The sequence below is a fragment of the Musca autumnalis genome, unplaced genomic scaffold (assembly GCF_047663935.1).
Source record: "Musca autumnalis isolate F117 unplaced genomic scaffold, ASM4766393v1 scaffold_2, whole genome shotgun sequence".
In the NCBI taxonomy this organism is placed as follows: domain Eukaryota; kingdom Metazoa; phylum Arthropoda; class Insecta; order Diptera; family Muscidae; genus Musca; species Musca autumnalis.
Genome location: NW_027411755.1, coordinates 239,618,450 through 239,634,252, shown reverse-complemented (window position 1 = coordinate 239,634,252; position 15,803 = coordinate 239,618,450). Strand labels below are relative to the sequence as shown.

General features: G+C 34.5%; 2 protein-coding genes across 5 annotated transcripts in view; one reads left to right on the top strand and one right to left on the bottom strand.

Moving 5' to 3' along the window:
* Positions 1 to 3,689: 3,689 nt before the first annotated feature.
* La (La autoantigen-like) lies at positions 3,690 to 5,665 on the top strand. The gene is made up of 3 exons (XM_073971086.1): positions 3,690 to 4,539; positions 4,607 to 4,939; positions 5,002 to 5,665. The coding sequence occupies exons 1-3, from the start codon at positions 3,859 to 3,861 to the stop codon at positions 5,200 to 5,202; spliced, it is 1,215 nt and encodes a 404-aa protein (XP_073827187.1). The 5' UTR covers positions 3,690 to 3,858; the 3' UTR covers positions 5,203 to 5,665.
* Positions 5,666 to 13,479: 7,814 nt separating this feature from the next.
* spir (spire type actin nucleation factor) overlaps positions 13,480 to 15,803 on the bottom strand; it is a 261,309-nt gene continuing 258,985 nt past the window's right edge. For all 4 annotated transcript variants that reach the window (XM_073971127.1, XM_073971130.1, XM_073971128.1 and 1 more), the window contains one exon: positions 13,480 to 15,362. In XM_073971127.1, coding sequence (XP_073827228.1) covers positions 15,149 to 15,362 — 214 coding nt within the window. In that variant the 3' untranslated portion in view covers positions 13,480 to 15,148. The remainder of the gene's footprint in view (positions 15,363 to 15,803) is intronic.

Genomic DNA, 15,803 nt, shown 5'->3' with positions numbered 1-15,803 from the left:
AGTTCAGTCAGCTGGGAATTGCTGTTATCTTTTCTTGTTATACCATGCGTTACAACCCTGGGGCCTAATTACGACATTCGATTCGATCGAGTATTTGCTCGACAATGAAAAAAATCGAACTATGGAAACCTATTCGTGCCACCAATCGTACATTTGCTCTAAAGCTACACGCTGAAACTTTCATACGAAACTTTCCCATTATTTTGGCGTTTATAGATCGAGTTCCATACTTTCCCATTATTTTGGCGTTCATAGATCGAGTTCCATACAAAAATAATTTTATGAAATTACTGTAATGGGGAACTCGACCTAAGATCGCCAAAATAATGGGAAAGTTTCGTATGAAAGTTTCAGCGTGTAACATAAGAGATACTAAAGTGATTTTTTGAAATTAATGTATTGGGAAACTCGACCTAAGAACGCCAAAATAATGGGAAAGTTTCGTATGAAAGTTTCCGAAAATGTGTACGTGTAACTACGGACTCACTTTCTCACACACACAAAACGGAAAAGCAGCGAAGTTCCTATTTATTTGAATAAATTTTAGGTTGCGGATTTTTGTCCCGATAATATCGATAGGCAAAACTATCTATCGATATTTATTTTTAAAAAATAATCGATTTTATCAATAGTGCCATCGATTTTTTGCCACCTCTACTAAGCATGGGCAACATTTTTGACTGGCAACTAGTACTGTGGTAACAATATGGCAACACAGTGATTGAATGATGACGCCGTTAATTTTATACAAATGACCACTACATGCTTCTTCTGTCGACTTTGTAGTGAAGTCTCCGACCTTATTACACGATAAGTTATTTTACATATGTGTTGTCACTTTGCATATCGTCACCTGAAATGCCCAAAGACCTAAACCGCAAAGGGTTACTGTCTTTGGGCATTTTAGTAGTTGGATTCTCTAACGCATTTTTTGGTTACCGACAAAAATCGGTAAAATAGAAATCCTTATAATTTCACAAATTATTCGGTAATTAACGAAAAATAAAAAGTAGACGCAAATTTCTACCGATAGCAACAGAGTTGTTAACTTTTATTTGAACTTTTCATTCATAATTTTGCGTTTTAGTTTTACCGATTCTCTGTAACCAAAAAATGTGTCAGAGAATCCCACTACAGGTGACGATTTACATGTTGTATATAAGAAGTGACAACCCATATGTAAAAAACATATTGTGTAAAGTACCCAAAAAACCGCGATTTAAGGTAGAATTAGAGGTGACATAACCATAAAGCCATATCAACCAGCTGATTCAACCAAACCTATCTCAGTAGTCACACGCGCAAAATTTGCGACGAAACTTTCTCATTATTTTGGCGTTCATAGATCGAGTTCCCCAATACAGCATTTTCATAAAATTACTTTAGAATGGAACTCGATCTGTGAACGCCAATATAATGGGAAAGTTTCGCCGCAAATTTTGCGCGTGTGACTACTGAGTATGGAAATCAATGTATTCGATTAGTAGTAACATACTCGTAACCATGGTACAATCATTACAAGGTAGGACACAGTACAAGTTACAATTTTTTCCTGAGGTCCTCCTATTGTGTCAAAACTGTTTTGACAAATGACAAAATAAATTGATTGAATATAAAATAATAATACCAAAATATAAATAAAAGCAGAAGACTATACATACATTATTCGAAAACAAACTTGTTTTCAACATTAGCTAGGAATCCTTTTAAGCAATTGAGGCAGTTCATTGAAATATGCTGTGGCTATCTGTTGTGATTGCAATTTACCGATGTCCAACCACAACGTTATCAATTTGATTTGGTCTGGAGACAGCCAGGAGCCCTTATGAAAGTGAAGATGCTTGAATCTGGTGCTGTTATCTATCGTGTGTTTTGTCGATGCGAAGTCTATCAGACTAATCCGTAGTCAGATGCATTATTGTGACAAACTGAATTTCCAGATTATTGGGTTGAAAATATTCTGCTTTTACATTTTGACATTAAAACGTCCTAGAATAATTTTAATCTCATATGTAGGATGTCGGTCATATTTCAAATAAAATTCATTTTGAAAAACTTAGCCTTTATCCAAATGCAGCAAGACTTTATTCAGGGTGAAGCTGGATAACAGATGTTTTAACCTCCGACCAGGCATAAATCCGCAACCGAACTCATGCTTTATGTCATTGCATATGATTCAGTGAGTATCCTTTGGGTGTTGTTGTGACGCCTATACCTATCCATTGTATTTCCTGTATACAGTAATATCGGCATTGTTCTTTGCAAACATATTTGCCAGTGCATAAAGTGCACCCTCTCTATGAAGAGTCCGGAAATTCAGGTACATATTCGCAGATCATGGTCGTTAAAAATTTGCGAGAGTCATCAACTTTAGATGGGGTTACTAGCTCAACGGCCAACCCAAGTGTTTATAGATCTTATGGATGGATCAGAGTCCATTTGAAATGGAAGAGGCACCATGATAAGTCATGGGCATAATCATGTTAAAGCCGGTTAAAACCGTTGCTTTTAACTTTCTCCCCTACGTCACCCTCACCATGCAAACGCTTTTTTAACCTCTAGAAAAACTAATGCCACCTTCAATATTCCTAAAAGCGATGCGTCGTGTTACATGGCGGATATACCAAAACGTGGACTAATATAGCCAATTATCAATACAAACATTATAAAGGCCTACAATACATTTGACCAACATTTTATCCACAACTTCAATACTTTCGGACACTAGAGTGATCTCCACAGACAGACGAACGGACATGGCTATACATATGTTTATTTCATGTGGGAGCGTCAATAAATGAAAAAATAAATTATATTTAAATTAAATGTAAACAAAACAAACTTTGGCATTATTTCCAATAAACAAAACTTGTTGCTTTTGTTATTAGTAATTTTGAAGTTATAAGCAAACTGGCTTCAGAGTTGTTTTTTAAAAATTTAATCAACCTGCCCAACCTTCTAATAATTGAATCATGCTCGTAACATAATACCATAGCCATAACCAGAAAGCCCAGAACAGAATCAATCGTCGCTTGCTTTGCTTGCTTTCCAAATGTCAAATTATAAAGAAATTTCATAGCCTCCTAAGTCACGGTCCACACTAGAGTGATTTCATTGAAAAAATTGCATGAAATTATGCGTCTCTAGATCGACCTCCATGGTAGAGTAAAATCATATAATTGCTGTAATGGGGAATTCGATTTAAGAACACTAATTTCATGAAAATTTTTATTGTAATTCACGCTAGTGTGACCGGGACTAAAGGGGAACGCAGGCGGATTTGCAAAGAGGCTCTGGCATTCCTTTATAATTTGACAATGTTTTTTCCAATAATTTTCAAAAACATGGTTCTTATTTACATTTGTCGAGAAATATAACAAATATTTGTACCTGTTTCAATAATTTTGGTTTAACAATTTATACCTACATGCATAAACAATCATAACATGTATGTAAAATCGTACATGTTTGTTACAAAAATTACGCTTCTTACAATATTACGAAAAAATGCAACCCTACAAGTACGAAAATGGTGATGCATGCATCAAAAGTCGCAGCGTGTGTACTCACAGAAAGCAAGCGACGATTGATTCTGTTCTGGCGTTATGGCTATGTCACGTCTAATTCTACCTTGATTCTACCTTTAAATCGGCGGCGGCTGAACCATTACAAATATATGACGGCGGTGAGCCGCCGGCGCCGCCGACCAGATAAGATAGTCGACTCGCTTCCATCTCGGCATCTCTTCTTTTTGTAGCGTGTTTTCGAACTCTTCACACGTGTTTTGCCGCTGATCCTTGTGTATATCAAGAAATATATTCAACTTTTTGACGATTTATTGAATAAATTCCTGTAAAAATGACCACCGAAGTTACCGAACAACAACCCGAGAAGGTTGAAGAAGTTGCAAAGGAGACTCCTGCAGCAGAAGAAACCCCCGCCACCACCGAAGATACACCGGCTGACAATGGTTCCACTGACGCCACCACCCCAGCTGCCCCCGCTCCCGCTGCTGTTGCAACTGAAGCCAACTCCTCGGATTTGGAAAAGAAAATCATGAGACAAGTTGAATATTACTTTGGTGATGCCAATTTGAATCGTGATAAATTTCTTCAGGATCAAATTGCCAAGGACACAGACGGCTGGGTACCAATTACTGTACTGTTGACTTTTAAACGTTTGGCTTCGTTGAGTTCAGATGCCAATGTTATTGCTGAAGCTTGTGTCAAGTCAGATGAAGGTTTGGTTGAAGTCAGTGAAGACAAGAGTAAGATTAGACGTCATCCTGAAAGACCATTGCCCGAACACAATGAAGAAAGGCGCAAGGATATCATGTCACGTACAGCCTACGCAAAAGGTTTCCCCCTGGACTCCACTATGGATTTGCTGTTGGATTACTTTGCCGGTTTTGAGAAAGTTGTACACATCAACATGCGCAAGTATTTGGATAAACCCACCAAAACATACAAATTCAAGGGCAGTGTTTTTGTCACCTTCGAAAAGAAGGAACAGGCTGAGGATTTCATTGAAAAGGCCAATGTAAGTAAAAAAGCTAAATGATAAATTAGAAGATTCAATAATTATATGTTTTGTTTATTCCCTACAGCCTAAATACAAGGATACCCAATTGATTGTTAAATGGCAAGAAAAATACATTGAAGAAAAACGTGAAGAACAAAAAACTAAAACCAACAAGAAGAAGGAAAAGAAAGAAAAAGAGGAGGAAAACAAAATTAACTTGCCCAAACGTTCAGTATTGTTCTTTGATGGTGCCAAAGATGATCTTTCACGTGAAAATATTAAGGAAGCCATTACCAAGGTATCCACAGACTGGGAAATTGCCTATGTTGAATACAACAAGGGTGACAAATCGGGCCATGTAAGATTCCATGAAGAAGATTCTGCCGTCAAATTCCTGGAGAAGTTGGAAGATAAGAAGGTAAGTTCAACTCAAGAAAAATGTTCCTTTCAAATGAATAATATGTGTCTCTTTTCTTTTAGTTGAAAATCAATGATGATCTTACCCTTGAATTGCGTACCCTCAGTGAAGAAGAAGAAACAGCCTTTCTTGAAAAGGCCGTTGAAAACATGAAAAATCGTCGCAATCACTTCAATCAAAAGAAAGGTGGTTTCAATCGTAAACGTCGTGGTGGTCACAATGATCGCAACGACGAAAAGAAAGCCAAGACCAGTGATGACTAAGCAGCAACAAACAAAGTGGCAATTTGCGGCTGGGGTGTTTATATTTATTTTTCCCTTTAGTTAGATCTACATATTTTACTTACATACCTACCTACTATATACATTTATACAACAAATCATTATTACATTTAGTAATATAATCTTTAGTTTGTTTTTCTTTCGAAATTCTCGAAACACTTGTAAGTTATTTTTTTTCTATTGTATGAATTCCTTATTGTTTTTATTTCTCAGCAATAGGATTTAAAAATTTACGATATCCAAAAATGAATGACTGTTTTAAGTTTATACAAAGAAAAATATTTTATCTAAACGCGAACTATGGTTTATATACTTTTTTTAATATAAAAAACTTTGAAAGGAACAAGAAAAACAAGTAAAATATATTCAAATATTTTATAAGAGTATGAAAAAGAAAACAAATGACTTACAAATATAAATATATAAAAAACTACTACTACAAAAACAATTTTGTTCATTATTAAAAAATGACAAATTAGGAATTAGGGTGCTGGCCTGTCGTGATGTCGCCTGAAAGCTGTCTTTAACATCAGCTAAATGTAAGGACCATCAAAGCCAAAAGCGTGGATTTTTTTATTTAAGAATATTTTTCTAAAGTAACATCGGAACATATCTTTCTAAAGGACCATTAGAGCCATAAGCGTGGATTGTTGAGGATTTTTTCTAAAGGACAATCAGAGCCACAAGCGTGGATTTTTTAAGAACATTTTCTAAAGAACCATTAGAGCCATAAGCGTGGATTGTTGAGGATTTTTTTCTATGGGAGAAATGGATTTTTTAAAAATATGTTTCTAAAGAACCATTAGAGCCATAAGCGTGGATTTTTTAAGAATATTTTTCTAAAGGATCATCAGTGCAATAAGCGTGGATTAATTAAAATTTTTTTCTAAAGGATCATCAGTGCAATAAGCGTGGATTAATTAAAATTTTTTCTAAAGGATCATCAGAGCCATTAGCGTGGGTTTTTTAAGAATATTTTTCTAAGGGATCACCAGAGCCAAAAGCGTGGATTTTTTAAGAATATTTTCCTAAAGAACCATCAGAGCCATAAGCTTGGATTGTGGATTTTTTCTAAAGTACCATCAGGGGGGTTACTCTGTATTGCGATGCGAAAGCAAATGCGATGCGAAAGTTAAATGCGTGAAGAGTACAATTTGGTACTCTGTATCACAAACGCAAACGCTTCCGCAAAATAAACTGAAAATATGGCCCGCTTTCGCAAAATAAAGCGAATATATGGCAATGCTGTCTGCACAATATAAACAATAACGAAGAATGAGAAAAAGAAATGTCAAAAAATTGTAAATAAAAACATTAAAAAAAATTTTAAATTTTTTTTGTTCGGTACGTGCGTTTTTAAAACTTGCTAATCGTTTATAACAAAAAAAAATAATAATTATGGATTCGGTGGCGGAACGGATTACAAGGAGAAAAATGTTTTCGTCTCAATAAAGATGCGGTTATGTACATTTAGACAACTAATTTATTGCAAAAACCAAAATTTAAAAATTTTTTATTTTAATTGTTCGCTTATAGAAATATACGATTTCATGTGCAAATCTCTTGCTATTGGTCTCAAAACAATATTCCATTTAACTATACAAAGTGTTTTTTCGATTTATTAAAAATACAGTGAAAAATAAGCATTGCTTACTACTTTGGTTGACAAATAAAGAATTTGGAACAAGTGTCGTTTAGAAGCACCTCTCGGATGTGTCTGAAATTTTTACCATAGGTAGCCCTTGGTACCCTGATTATAACGATATTTAATTTTCCAGAGCTAAGTCTCTACTTCCCGAGATATGGGTCTTAACTTGTTTACATGTATCAGCATTAATACTAAAACCTATGAAATATGAGACTCGACGAAGAGTACTTTCCAATGCCGCAAATAATTAATAATTGTTATTTGATTTTTTTAATAATAATTTATTAAATTATTATACGTCAACATTTTAACAACATTTCCCGAAAAGAATAAACAATTCTGTTGTAAATGCACGCATTTAATTGTGCTAACTTACACGATTCGTTTCCTTTGCGTTTGGTGTTTTGTTAACGCAAGATATTTGCGCTTATCGCACGAGTTTGACATACGCTTTCGTATTACAGAGTGCGGTGATACAAGATTTGCGAAAATTAAATGCGAAAGGAGATGCGAAAACGCATTAGAGAGTACCAATTAGTTGATTCGGTACAAATTTTCTTACGCATCGCAATACAGAGTAACCCCCCAGAGCAATTAGCGTGGATTTTTTAAGATTATTTTTCAAAAGGACCATCGGAGCCATAAGCGTGTTTTTATACCCTATACCACAATGTGGAAAAGGGTATAATAAGTTTGTTTTCCCAAAAATTCATGTAACGCCGCGAAATATTCGTCGTAGACCCCTCATGTGGTATACCAAACATCATATCTCGACGAGATAAAGCGATTTAGCGATGTGTGTCCGTCCGTCCGTCCGTCCGTCTGTCCGTCCATTAAAAATTGTAATCAAGCTAGAGGCCGCAATTATGGACCGATTGTCACGAAATTTAGTATGGAGGTCGGGTTTGGACCAGAATAGAACTGATTAGTTTTTGGCGATGATCGTGAAATGTTAAAGGGATGAAATGGACCAAAAACAAAATTTTTGCTCGATTTTGTAGCCGCTCTGTAGGTCGCAATAATAGTCCGATCGGCGCGAAATTTTAAACGTAGTTTTGGTTTGAGATGAAGAAGTAGCGTGCAAGTCAACGGTATGATCGGATAATATTTAGCGGGTTAAATTGATCAAAACTTTTGTGTGAAAATTGGTAAAATTTCTAATGCACATCTTATAACAGCTAGCCCGGAAAGCTAGTGCACAGGGATAGTGGTATAGGGTATCACATGGTCGGCCCCGTCCGACTATAGTCTGTTCTTACTTGTTTTTTTTTAAATATTTGTTAAAGGATCATCAGCACCATAAGCGGGTATTTTTTAAAGGACCATCAGCGCTATGAGCGTGGATTTTTTAAAAATATTTTTTTAAAGGATCATCAGCATCATAAGCGGGTCTTCTTTAAAAATATTTTTTAAAGGAACATCAGCGCTATCAGCGGATTTTTTAAAATATTTTGAAAGGACCATCAGCACCATAAGCTTGGATTTTTTAAAAATATCTTTTTAAAGAACCATGAGCAACATAAGCGTGGATTTTTTAAAAATATTTTTTAAAGGACCATCAGCACCATAAGCGTGGATTTTTTTAAAAATATTTTTTAAAGGACCATCAGCACCATAAGCGCGGATTTTTTAAAAATATTTTTTTAAAGGACCATCTGTACCATAAGCATGGATTTTTTAAAAATATTTTTTTAAAGGACCATCATCATCACCATCACCATCAGCACCATAGGCGTGGATTTTTTAAAAATATTTTTTAAAGGACCATCAGCACCATAAGCGCGGATTTTTTAAAAATATTTTTTAAAGGACCATCAGCGCGGATTTTTTAAAAATATTTTTTAAAGTACCATCAGCACCATAAGCCCGTACTTTTTAAAAATATTTTTGAAAGGACCATCAGCACCATAAGCGTGGATTTTTTAAAAATATTTTTTAAAGGACCATCAGCACCATAAGCCCGTATTTTTTAAAAATATTTTTGAAAGGACCATCAGCACCATAAGCGCGGATTTTTTAAAAATATTTTTTAAAGGACCATCAGCACCATAAGCGCGGATTTTTTAAAAATATTTTTTAAAGGACCATCAGCACCATAAGCTTGGAATTTTTAATAATTTTTTTCTAAAGGATCATCAGAGCCATTACGTGGATTTTTTAAGAATATTTTTCTAAAAGACCATCAGATCCATAAGCGTGGATTTTTTACGAATATTTTTCTAAAAGACCATCAGATCCATAAGCGTGGATTTTTTAAGAATATTTTTCTAAAAGACCATCAGATCCATAAGCGTGGATTTTTTAAGAATATTTTTCTAAAAGACCATCAGATCCATAAGCGTGGATTTTTTAACAATATTTTTCTAAAGGACCATCTGAGCCAAACCACTCAATACCAGAAATCTCCCTGCTGAACCCTAAAAGAAGTAAAAAACACTTTCGTTTTGTTTTATATTACGGTTATAACCGATTTATTTTTCTTCTTTGTTTTGGTTTTTCTCTTCAAAGATCATTGTATTGCTTATTTTTATGTTTTGTTTTCCTCTTATTATATACATTTTTGCTTGTGTATGTATATATAATAATATTTATATTTTTGTATTCAACAATTAATTTTTCATTAATTTTTTGTAGGTTAGGTTCAACATTTTAATTTGTAGGTTATGTTTATGGGATAAGATTATAAATGATGTTCTTAACTTTGTTAACTTACAATATATTGTGTATTTGTTTTGGATTATTTATATAACATCAAATTCGAAATGGAATAAGAAAACATAAAGATTAATAAATGCGGATTAATAAATGATAAATGGACATAATATACTAGAAATTGCAATGGATTTTGTAAAATGTTAGTCATTAGAAACAGTTGTACTTATGCTTAAAAAGTCAGGTTATAGAGAACTTTTTCCCTCTATACATCTAATTTTCCATATGATATTGAAGGGATTTTTTTTTCAGAAATGTCCTTTTATAAAACGTTGCACAGAACAAAGGAGCCGCTCTGACAAGATGTATGCATGCATCAGCACGACATAATTAGCTGGTAAAAAGGATAAAAAACCTATATTTAGAATTCAAGCATCAATCAATTCACAAAAACAACAGTGTATTGCAATTGTAGAGTTAAAAACTTTATGGCCCATTATTTTATGTTTTCTTTTACTATTGATTGGATTTGAAAACGCAATATAAACCAATTTGAAGACATTAAAAAGATAATTTTCACATTAAAAGTTAATGCCAAAAAGTTCCTCCTTGAAATTTAATGATCACTTTCAACATTAACAGCCAGTTTCACTATGTCGAACGAAAATGAAAACGAAAGAAAAAATACTTAACTCGTGTTTGATTTTAAAATTTTGTAGTTGTTTCGAAGCAAAAACAAACTCAATATTACCATGAAAAGCAAAGTTTAGGTGTTTTTCGTTCGCATCAATTTTCTTTCGACATAGTGAAACAGGCCCGAAGTCAACGGAAATATAATAACTGCATTTAAAAAAGTGGGGTTATGAGGAATCTTTTTCTTTTATTCTCTTATGTTCCGAAATGAATTAAATAGGCGTTTACAACAATCTTTGATCTGTTGTATTTTTGATGCTTCGTATTTAGTCACCCAACTCAATTAAGGATGACTTTTGTTTGAAGAGCAATGGGTAATGAAATGTATTACTACGGGCTTAGGATTCTCTGCCTCTGACTATAGTTTCGGATTAAGCCATTCATCCTCATCAATAAACTTACTATTGTGTAAAAAGAAACAACCGCCGACTCTGTCTATATCATCAGCTCAATCAAAGTGACCAGAACATGAAACAAAATGGGAAATTTTCTACATTTTCCTAAGCCTGATGGCCGCACAAGTCATAGTCATGGCAAAAGCCATATAACTACTACTGTTTTACTTTATATCACCGAGTCTGAACAGCGTGCCTTACGACTCCATTTATAGAGAAGTTCTTCATGCCTGGCCTGGAATCGAAGACGGATATATAGAGAGTGCAAGGCGGACGTGATTACCATTGCACCACGGTGACACCCTATGTGTATAATAGTATTTTTAGTTTAACCAGCCGTATCATCATCTCTCAACCTATTTAATTTCCCATGATTCACATGACTTAATCACAATTCGTCATCCCCCTGAACGGCTTACTTTTATACCCTCCACCATAGGATGGGGGTATATTAAGTTTGTCATTCCGTTTGTAACTACTCGAAAAAATCATTGTAGACCCCACAAACTATATATATTCTTGATCAGCGTGCAATTCTACGTCGATATAGCCATGTCCGTCTGTGGGAAAATCTATTATATGTACGTAGGACTTTTGGTATTGAAAGCGGGCTATGTAGGTCCACGCTTTCGTATAGCCCCCATACAAAATGACGCGTGACGCGTCGTCGTTTTAAGGAATTTTTAAGATATTTGTCCCATTTTACGACCGAATTGGTTGTAATTTGGTATTTTGTATCTACAGAGGCCAAAAAAAACATTCCTACCAAAGTTGGTTTATATAGCTCCACGTTTTGATATAGCCCCCGTATAACGCCCCATATAAAGTACGCGTAATTTTAAAATATTTTGAATGTATTAATCCCATTTGATAACAGAATCGGTTGTAACTTTGTATTTTGTGTTTCCAGAGGCTAAGAAAAATTTCTACCATAAAATGTTTATATAGGTCCACGTTTTGATATAGCCCCCATAGGACGATATCTCCCGATTTTCGGTATTTTGAAGGTTTTGGCCTCATTATGGTATTTAGTCTTCGTTTGGGCTATAAAACTTTCCCCCAGAAATTTTTAGGTATAGGCCATCATATAGCCCCCATAGAACGGTACCTTCCGATTTTCGGTATTTTGAAGGTTGTGGCCACATTAATCCACCGAAATGGCTGAAATTTGTGGTCGAGGGTATAAAAAGTTCGGACCGAACATAACGCTTTTCCTACTTGTTTTAAAATAGTTTTACAAGAATTCATTATCCATAATTTTGTTTAGGTATTCTATCTCGATCCTGAAATGACTAGATTAACCCACAGTCAGTACTACTAGCCTAACGACTATAAAAGGTTATTTTTGTTGGTCTATAAAACTCCCTTCTTCTGGTCTATAAAGGTACTGTGTGCAGCCCATATATAAGAACTTCTTGCTCTTCTCTCCCTTTTTATATAAGCGTCTATAAAGATAACCTTCAGATCGTCAATAAACTCCTCTATAAAGACTCCGTTCAACTTTTCTAGAAATACTTCCAACATGGTGAGTGCTTGTGCACCAGCATCTTTCTAAATAATACCTTCATTTCATCTATATATTCCTACGGTAGCTGGTCTCAAAGACTTCCTTTTCAACTCGTCTATAAAGACTCCCTACAGTTCGCTTATAAACACTCACGTCAGCTATTCTATAAGGACCAGAGATCCGAATACTCGCTCGAATTCCACTCGCGAGTGAAACTCTTCTCGACTTCGAGCAAGTTGAGGGGAGGAACTTGCCCCCTTCCCAACACCAAACAAAAACTTATCCCACCCCAAAATAAACTTGCCCCACAAACACCAAAAATATTGCACTCAAAAAAATTACCACCTCCCCCCAAATTTTCACTCGCGTGTGAGTATTGCACCCAAAACAAATTACCACCAAATTTTCACGTGCGACTATAAAGACTAGACATGGAATTCAGCTAGACATGGAATACCTCCACCAGCTTTAGGCTACATTTATTTCATCTATAAATTTCCATCTAGTCTAAAAATACGTTTGTGATCGTCTATAAAAATTCCCTTCATCTCGTCTATAAAGACTCCTTTCAACTAGTTTATAAAAGCTCCCTTCAGCTCGTCTATAAAGATTCCCTTCAGCTCATCAATAAACACTAACTTCAGCTCGCCTATAAATACTGCCTTCAGCTCCTCTATAAAGACTCCATCAAGCTCGTCTAAAAGACACCCCTCAGCTCGCCTATAAGTACTTCCTTCAGCTCCTCTATAAAGACTCCCTTCAGCTCGTCTATAAAGACTCCCTTCAGCTCGTCTATAAAGACTCCCTTCAGCTCGTCTATATAGACTCCCTTCAGCTCGTCTATATAGACTCCCTTCAGCTCGTCTATATAGACTCCCTTCAGCTCGTCTATATAGACTTCCTTCAGCTCTTCCATAAAGACTCACTTCAGCTCGTCTATAAAGACTCCCTTCAGTTCGTCTATAAAGACTCCCTTCAGCTCGTCTATAAAGACTCCCTTCAGCTCCTCCATAAAGACTTCTTTCAGCTCCTCTATAAAGACTACCTTCAGCTCGTCTATAAAGACTCCCTTAAGCTCCTCTATTAAGACTCCCTTTAGCTCGTCTATAAAGACTCCCTTCAGCTAGTCTATAAAGACTCCCTTCAGCTTGTCTATATAGACTCCCTTCAGCGCGTCTATAAAGACTACCTTCAACTCGTCTATAAAAACTCAATTTTTCAGGTCTCTGAAGACTAGCTTCAATCCCCTATAAAGACTCCTTTATGTTTCTCAATCCAGTTCGTTGTCTCTATTTAAAATCCCATAACCTCACTTTTGGCTTAAGCATTTCAAAGGTGTCTTATATAAATAAATAAAAAATCAATTAACTTTTCTAATTTTATTGTTTTTATGTTTCTTTTTTGTTGTTTTTCTTTTATTTCTACACAAAACGAAAACATTAGGAATGTTTATATATAAAAAAGAATGATAACTAAATGAGAGTTTCTAGTATACTGTACGATTACTTAAAACAAATGAAAAAAAAAATAAAGAAAATCCTTAAATATATTATTAATTATGCCCAAAATTATATGTATAAGACTTATGTGTATATTAAATGAAGCTTAAATGAAATAAATAAAAAAAGCAAAAAAAAAAAACGAAATTTTCAAATTCGAAAAGTTTGCACATTTAAGGCCAACTTGTTCAATGTGTATTTTTTATAATTTTTTACGTTTTATAATAGTACAATAGAAAGTGGTGAGAGAATGATGAGAGATGAAAGAGTTATATAGTATGAGAGTCGTATATGTAATAAGAAGTTGAATGTGTTCTTTGTTTGTTTGTTTTCTTCTTCTGCTATGTTTTTTGTGTTTTGCTCACAATCCTAACGTATTTTTTATGAATAAGAGTAATAATAATAGTTGCAGTGATAATACATACATACAGATATATAGAATAAATATAGCCTAACTTTTATGTATAAAAACTTAAATTAATTTTAAATTAGATCAAGTTAGAAATTTTTTTTCGATTTTTTGAATAATAAGGAATCTTAAATGAAAATGAAATGAAAAAGAATCATTAATATAAAATTTAATAATAAACAAAAAAGGGATTTCATTTTCTGCTCCATATGCAAAACGTTTACGTTTCTAATAATAATAAAGTAGTCCTTATGATTTCAAACACAAAACATTACAACAACAAAATATAATGAAGAACTTAAGGGGGTTTGTTTTTCAATTATTTGGAAACGAAAACAAATAAATCAATATTAAATGAAATGGTGTACATATTTGGAAGATTAGGTTAGGTTTCTCTGGGACCATTTTAACAACCTTTTCTTAACTTTTCACAAATAAACACAGTTTTCAATTTTTCGGTATTCATTTCTTTAAAACAAATGTGCGTTAAAGCGTAATTAAAGTCAATTTTGGTTCTTTTAAGGACAATACACACAAGGCAAACCAAACTAAACAAAAAAACAAAGTAATTACAAATCAAGTTTTCTACATTCCTTCCATTGATATGAGTGAATTCAATCAGCATCATGTTCGTTACAAACATTTATAGCGTTATGATTGAAATCGTTTTTTCGTAGTCATTAGATTTAAATGTTTTCATTTCATAGCATCTTCGTACTTCATCTTCTTCCTTTTTTGGATTTAAACACTTAACAATGTACATTTTTTTGGGGTAAACAAAAACAAAAAACTAACATTAAATTACAAAAATACATGGTATTGTTGTTGTTGTGGTTTCTTTAAATACATTTAACATTAAGAAAATAAAGGCCTTGGAAAACATAGAAAAAAGAATATTCACTTGGTTGGAATTTTTCCAATTAGAAAAATTCTCTATATCTTCTAATCCTTGTAAAGCTAACTGCTCTCCCTCTTTTGCTAATTGCCATTTGTTTACTCCGCTTTAGCCCATAGTCCAAAAGGTAAGGTGAATATTTCTTATGCTATGGCTTTATATTCTATTTTTTTCCAGCATTTGTGTTTCTCTTTTTGTTTTCTTGCTGTCTATATTTGGGTATCTCCTCTTCATTTCCATACAGGTGACAAGTCCAATGTTAGATTTTTAATTGCCCTGTTGCGTGCTGAAGAACGTTTTTGTTTAGCTGATCTTGAAATTTCCATTACCAAGCCGCGACAATCATTACACACTGGTACCAATTCACCGCGCACATTATCCTTTTGGTCTTGGCTTAACTGGGTGCCAGATGATGAAAGGGTATAGGCCCGGGAGAATTTGCTTCTAAAAAGAGAAAAAGAGAGACAATTAAAAAAAGGTTTTTATCAAAAGGGATTAAAAATAGGAGAAGGGTTAATATGTAGACAAGCCAAGGGAGTCTGTAACACGTCGTTATAGACAAGCAAAAGCACATCTTTATGGACGAGCTAAAGCACATCTTTATGGACGAGCTAAAGCACATCTTTATGGACGAGCTGACGCACGTCTTTATAGACGAGCTCAAGCAAGTCTTTATAGAAGAGCTGAATCACGTCTTTATAAATACGTCTTTATAAACGAGCTGAAGCACGTCTTTATACACGAGCTGAAGCACGTCTTTAGAGACGAGCTGAGGCACGTCTTTATAGACGAGCTGAAGCACGTCTTTATAGACGAGCTGAAGCACGTCTTTATAGACGAGCTGAAGCACGTCTTTACAGAAGAGCTGAAGCACGTCTATACAGA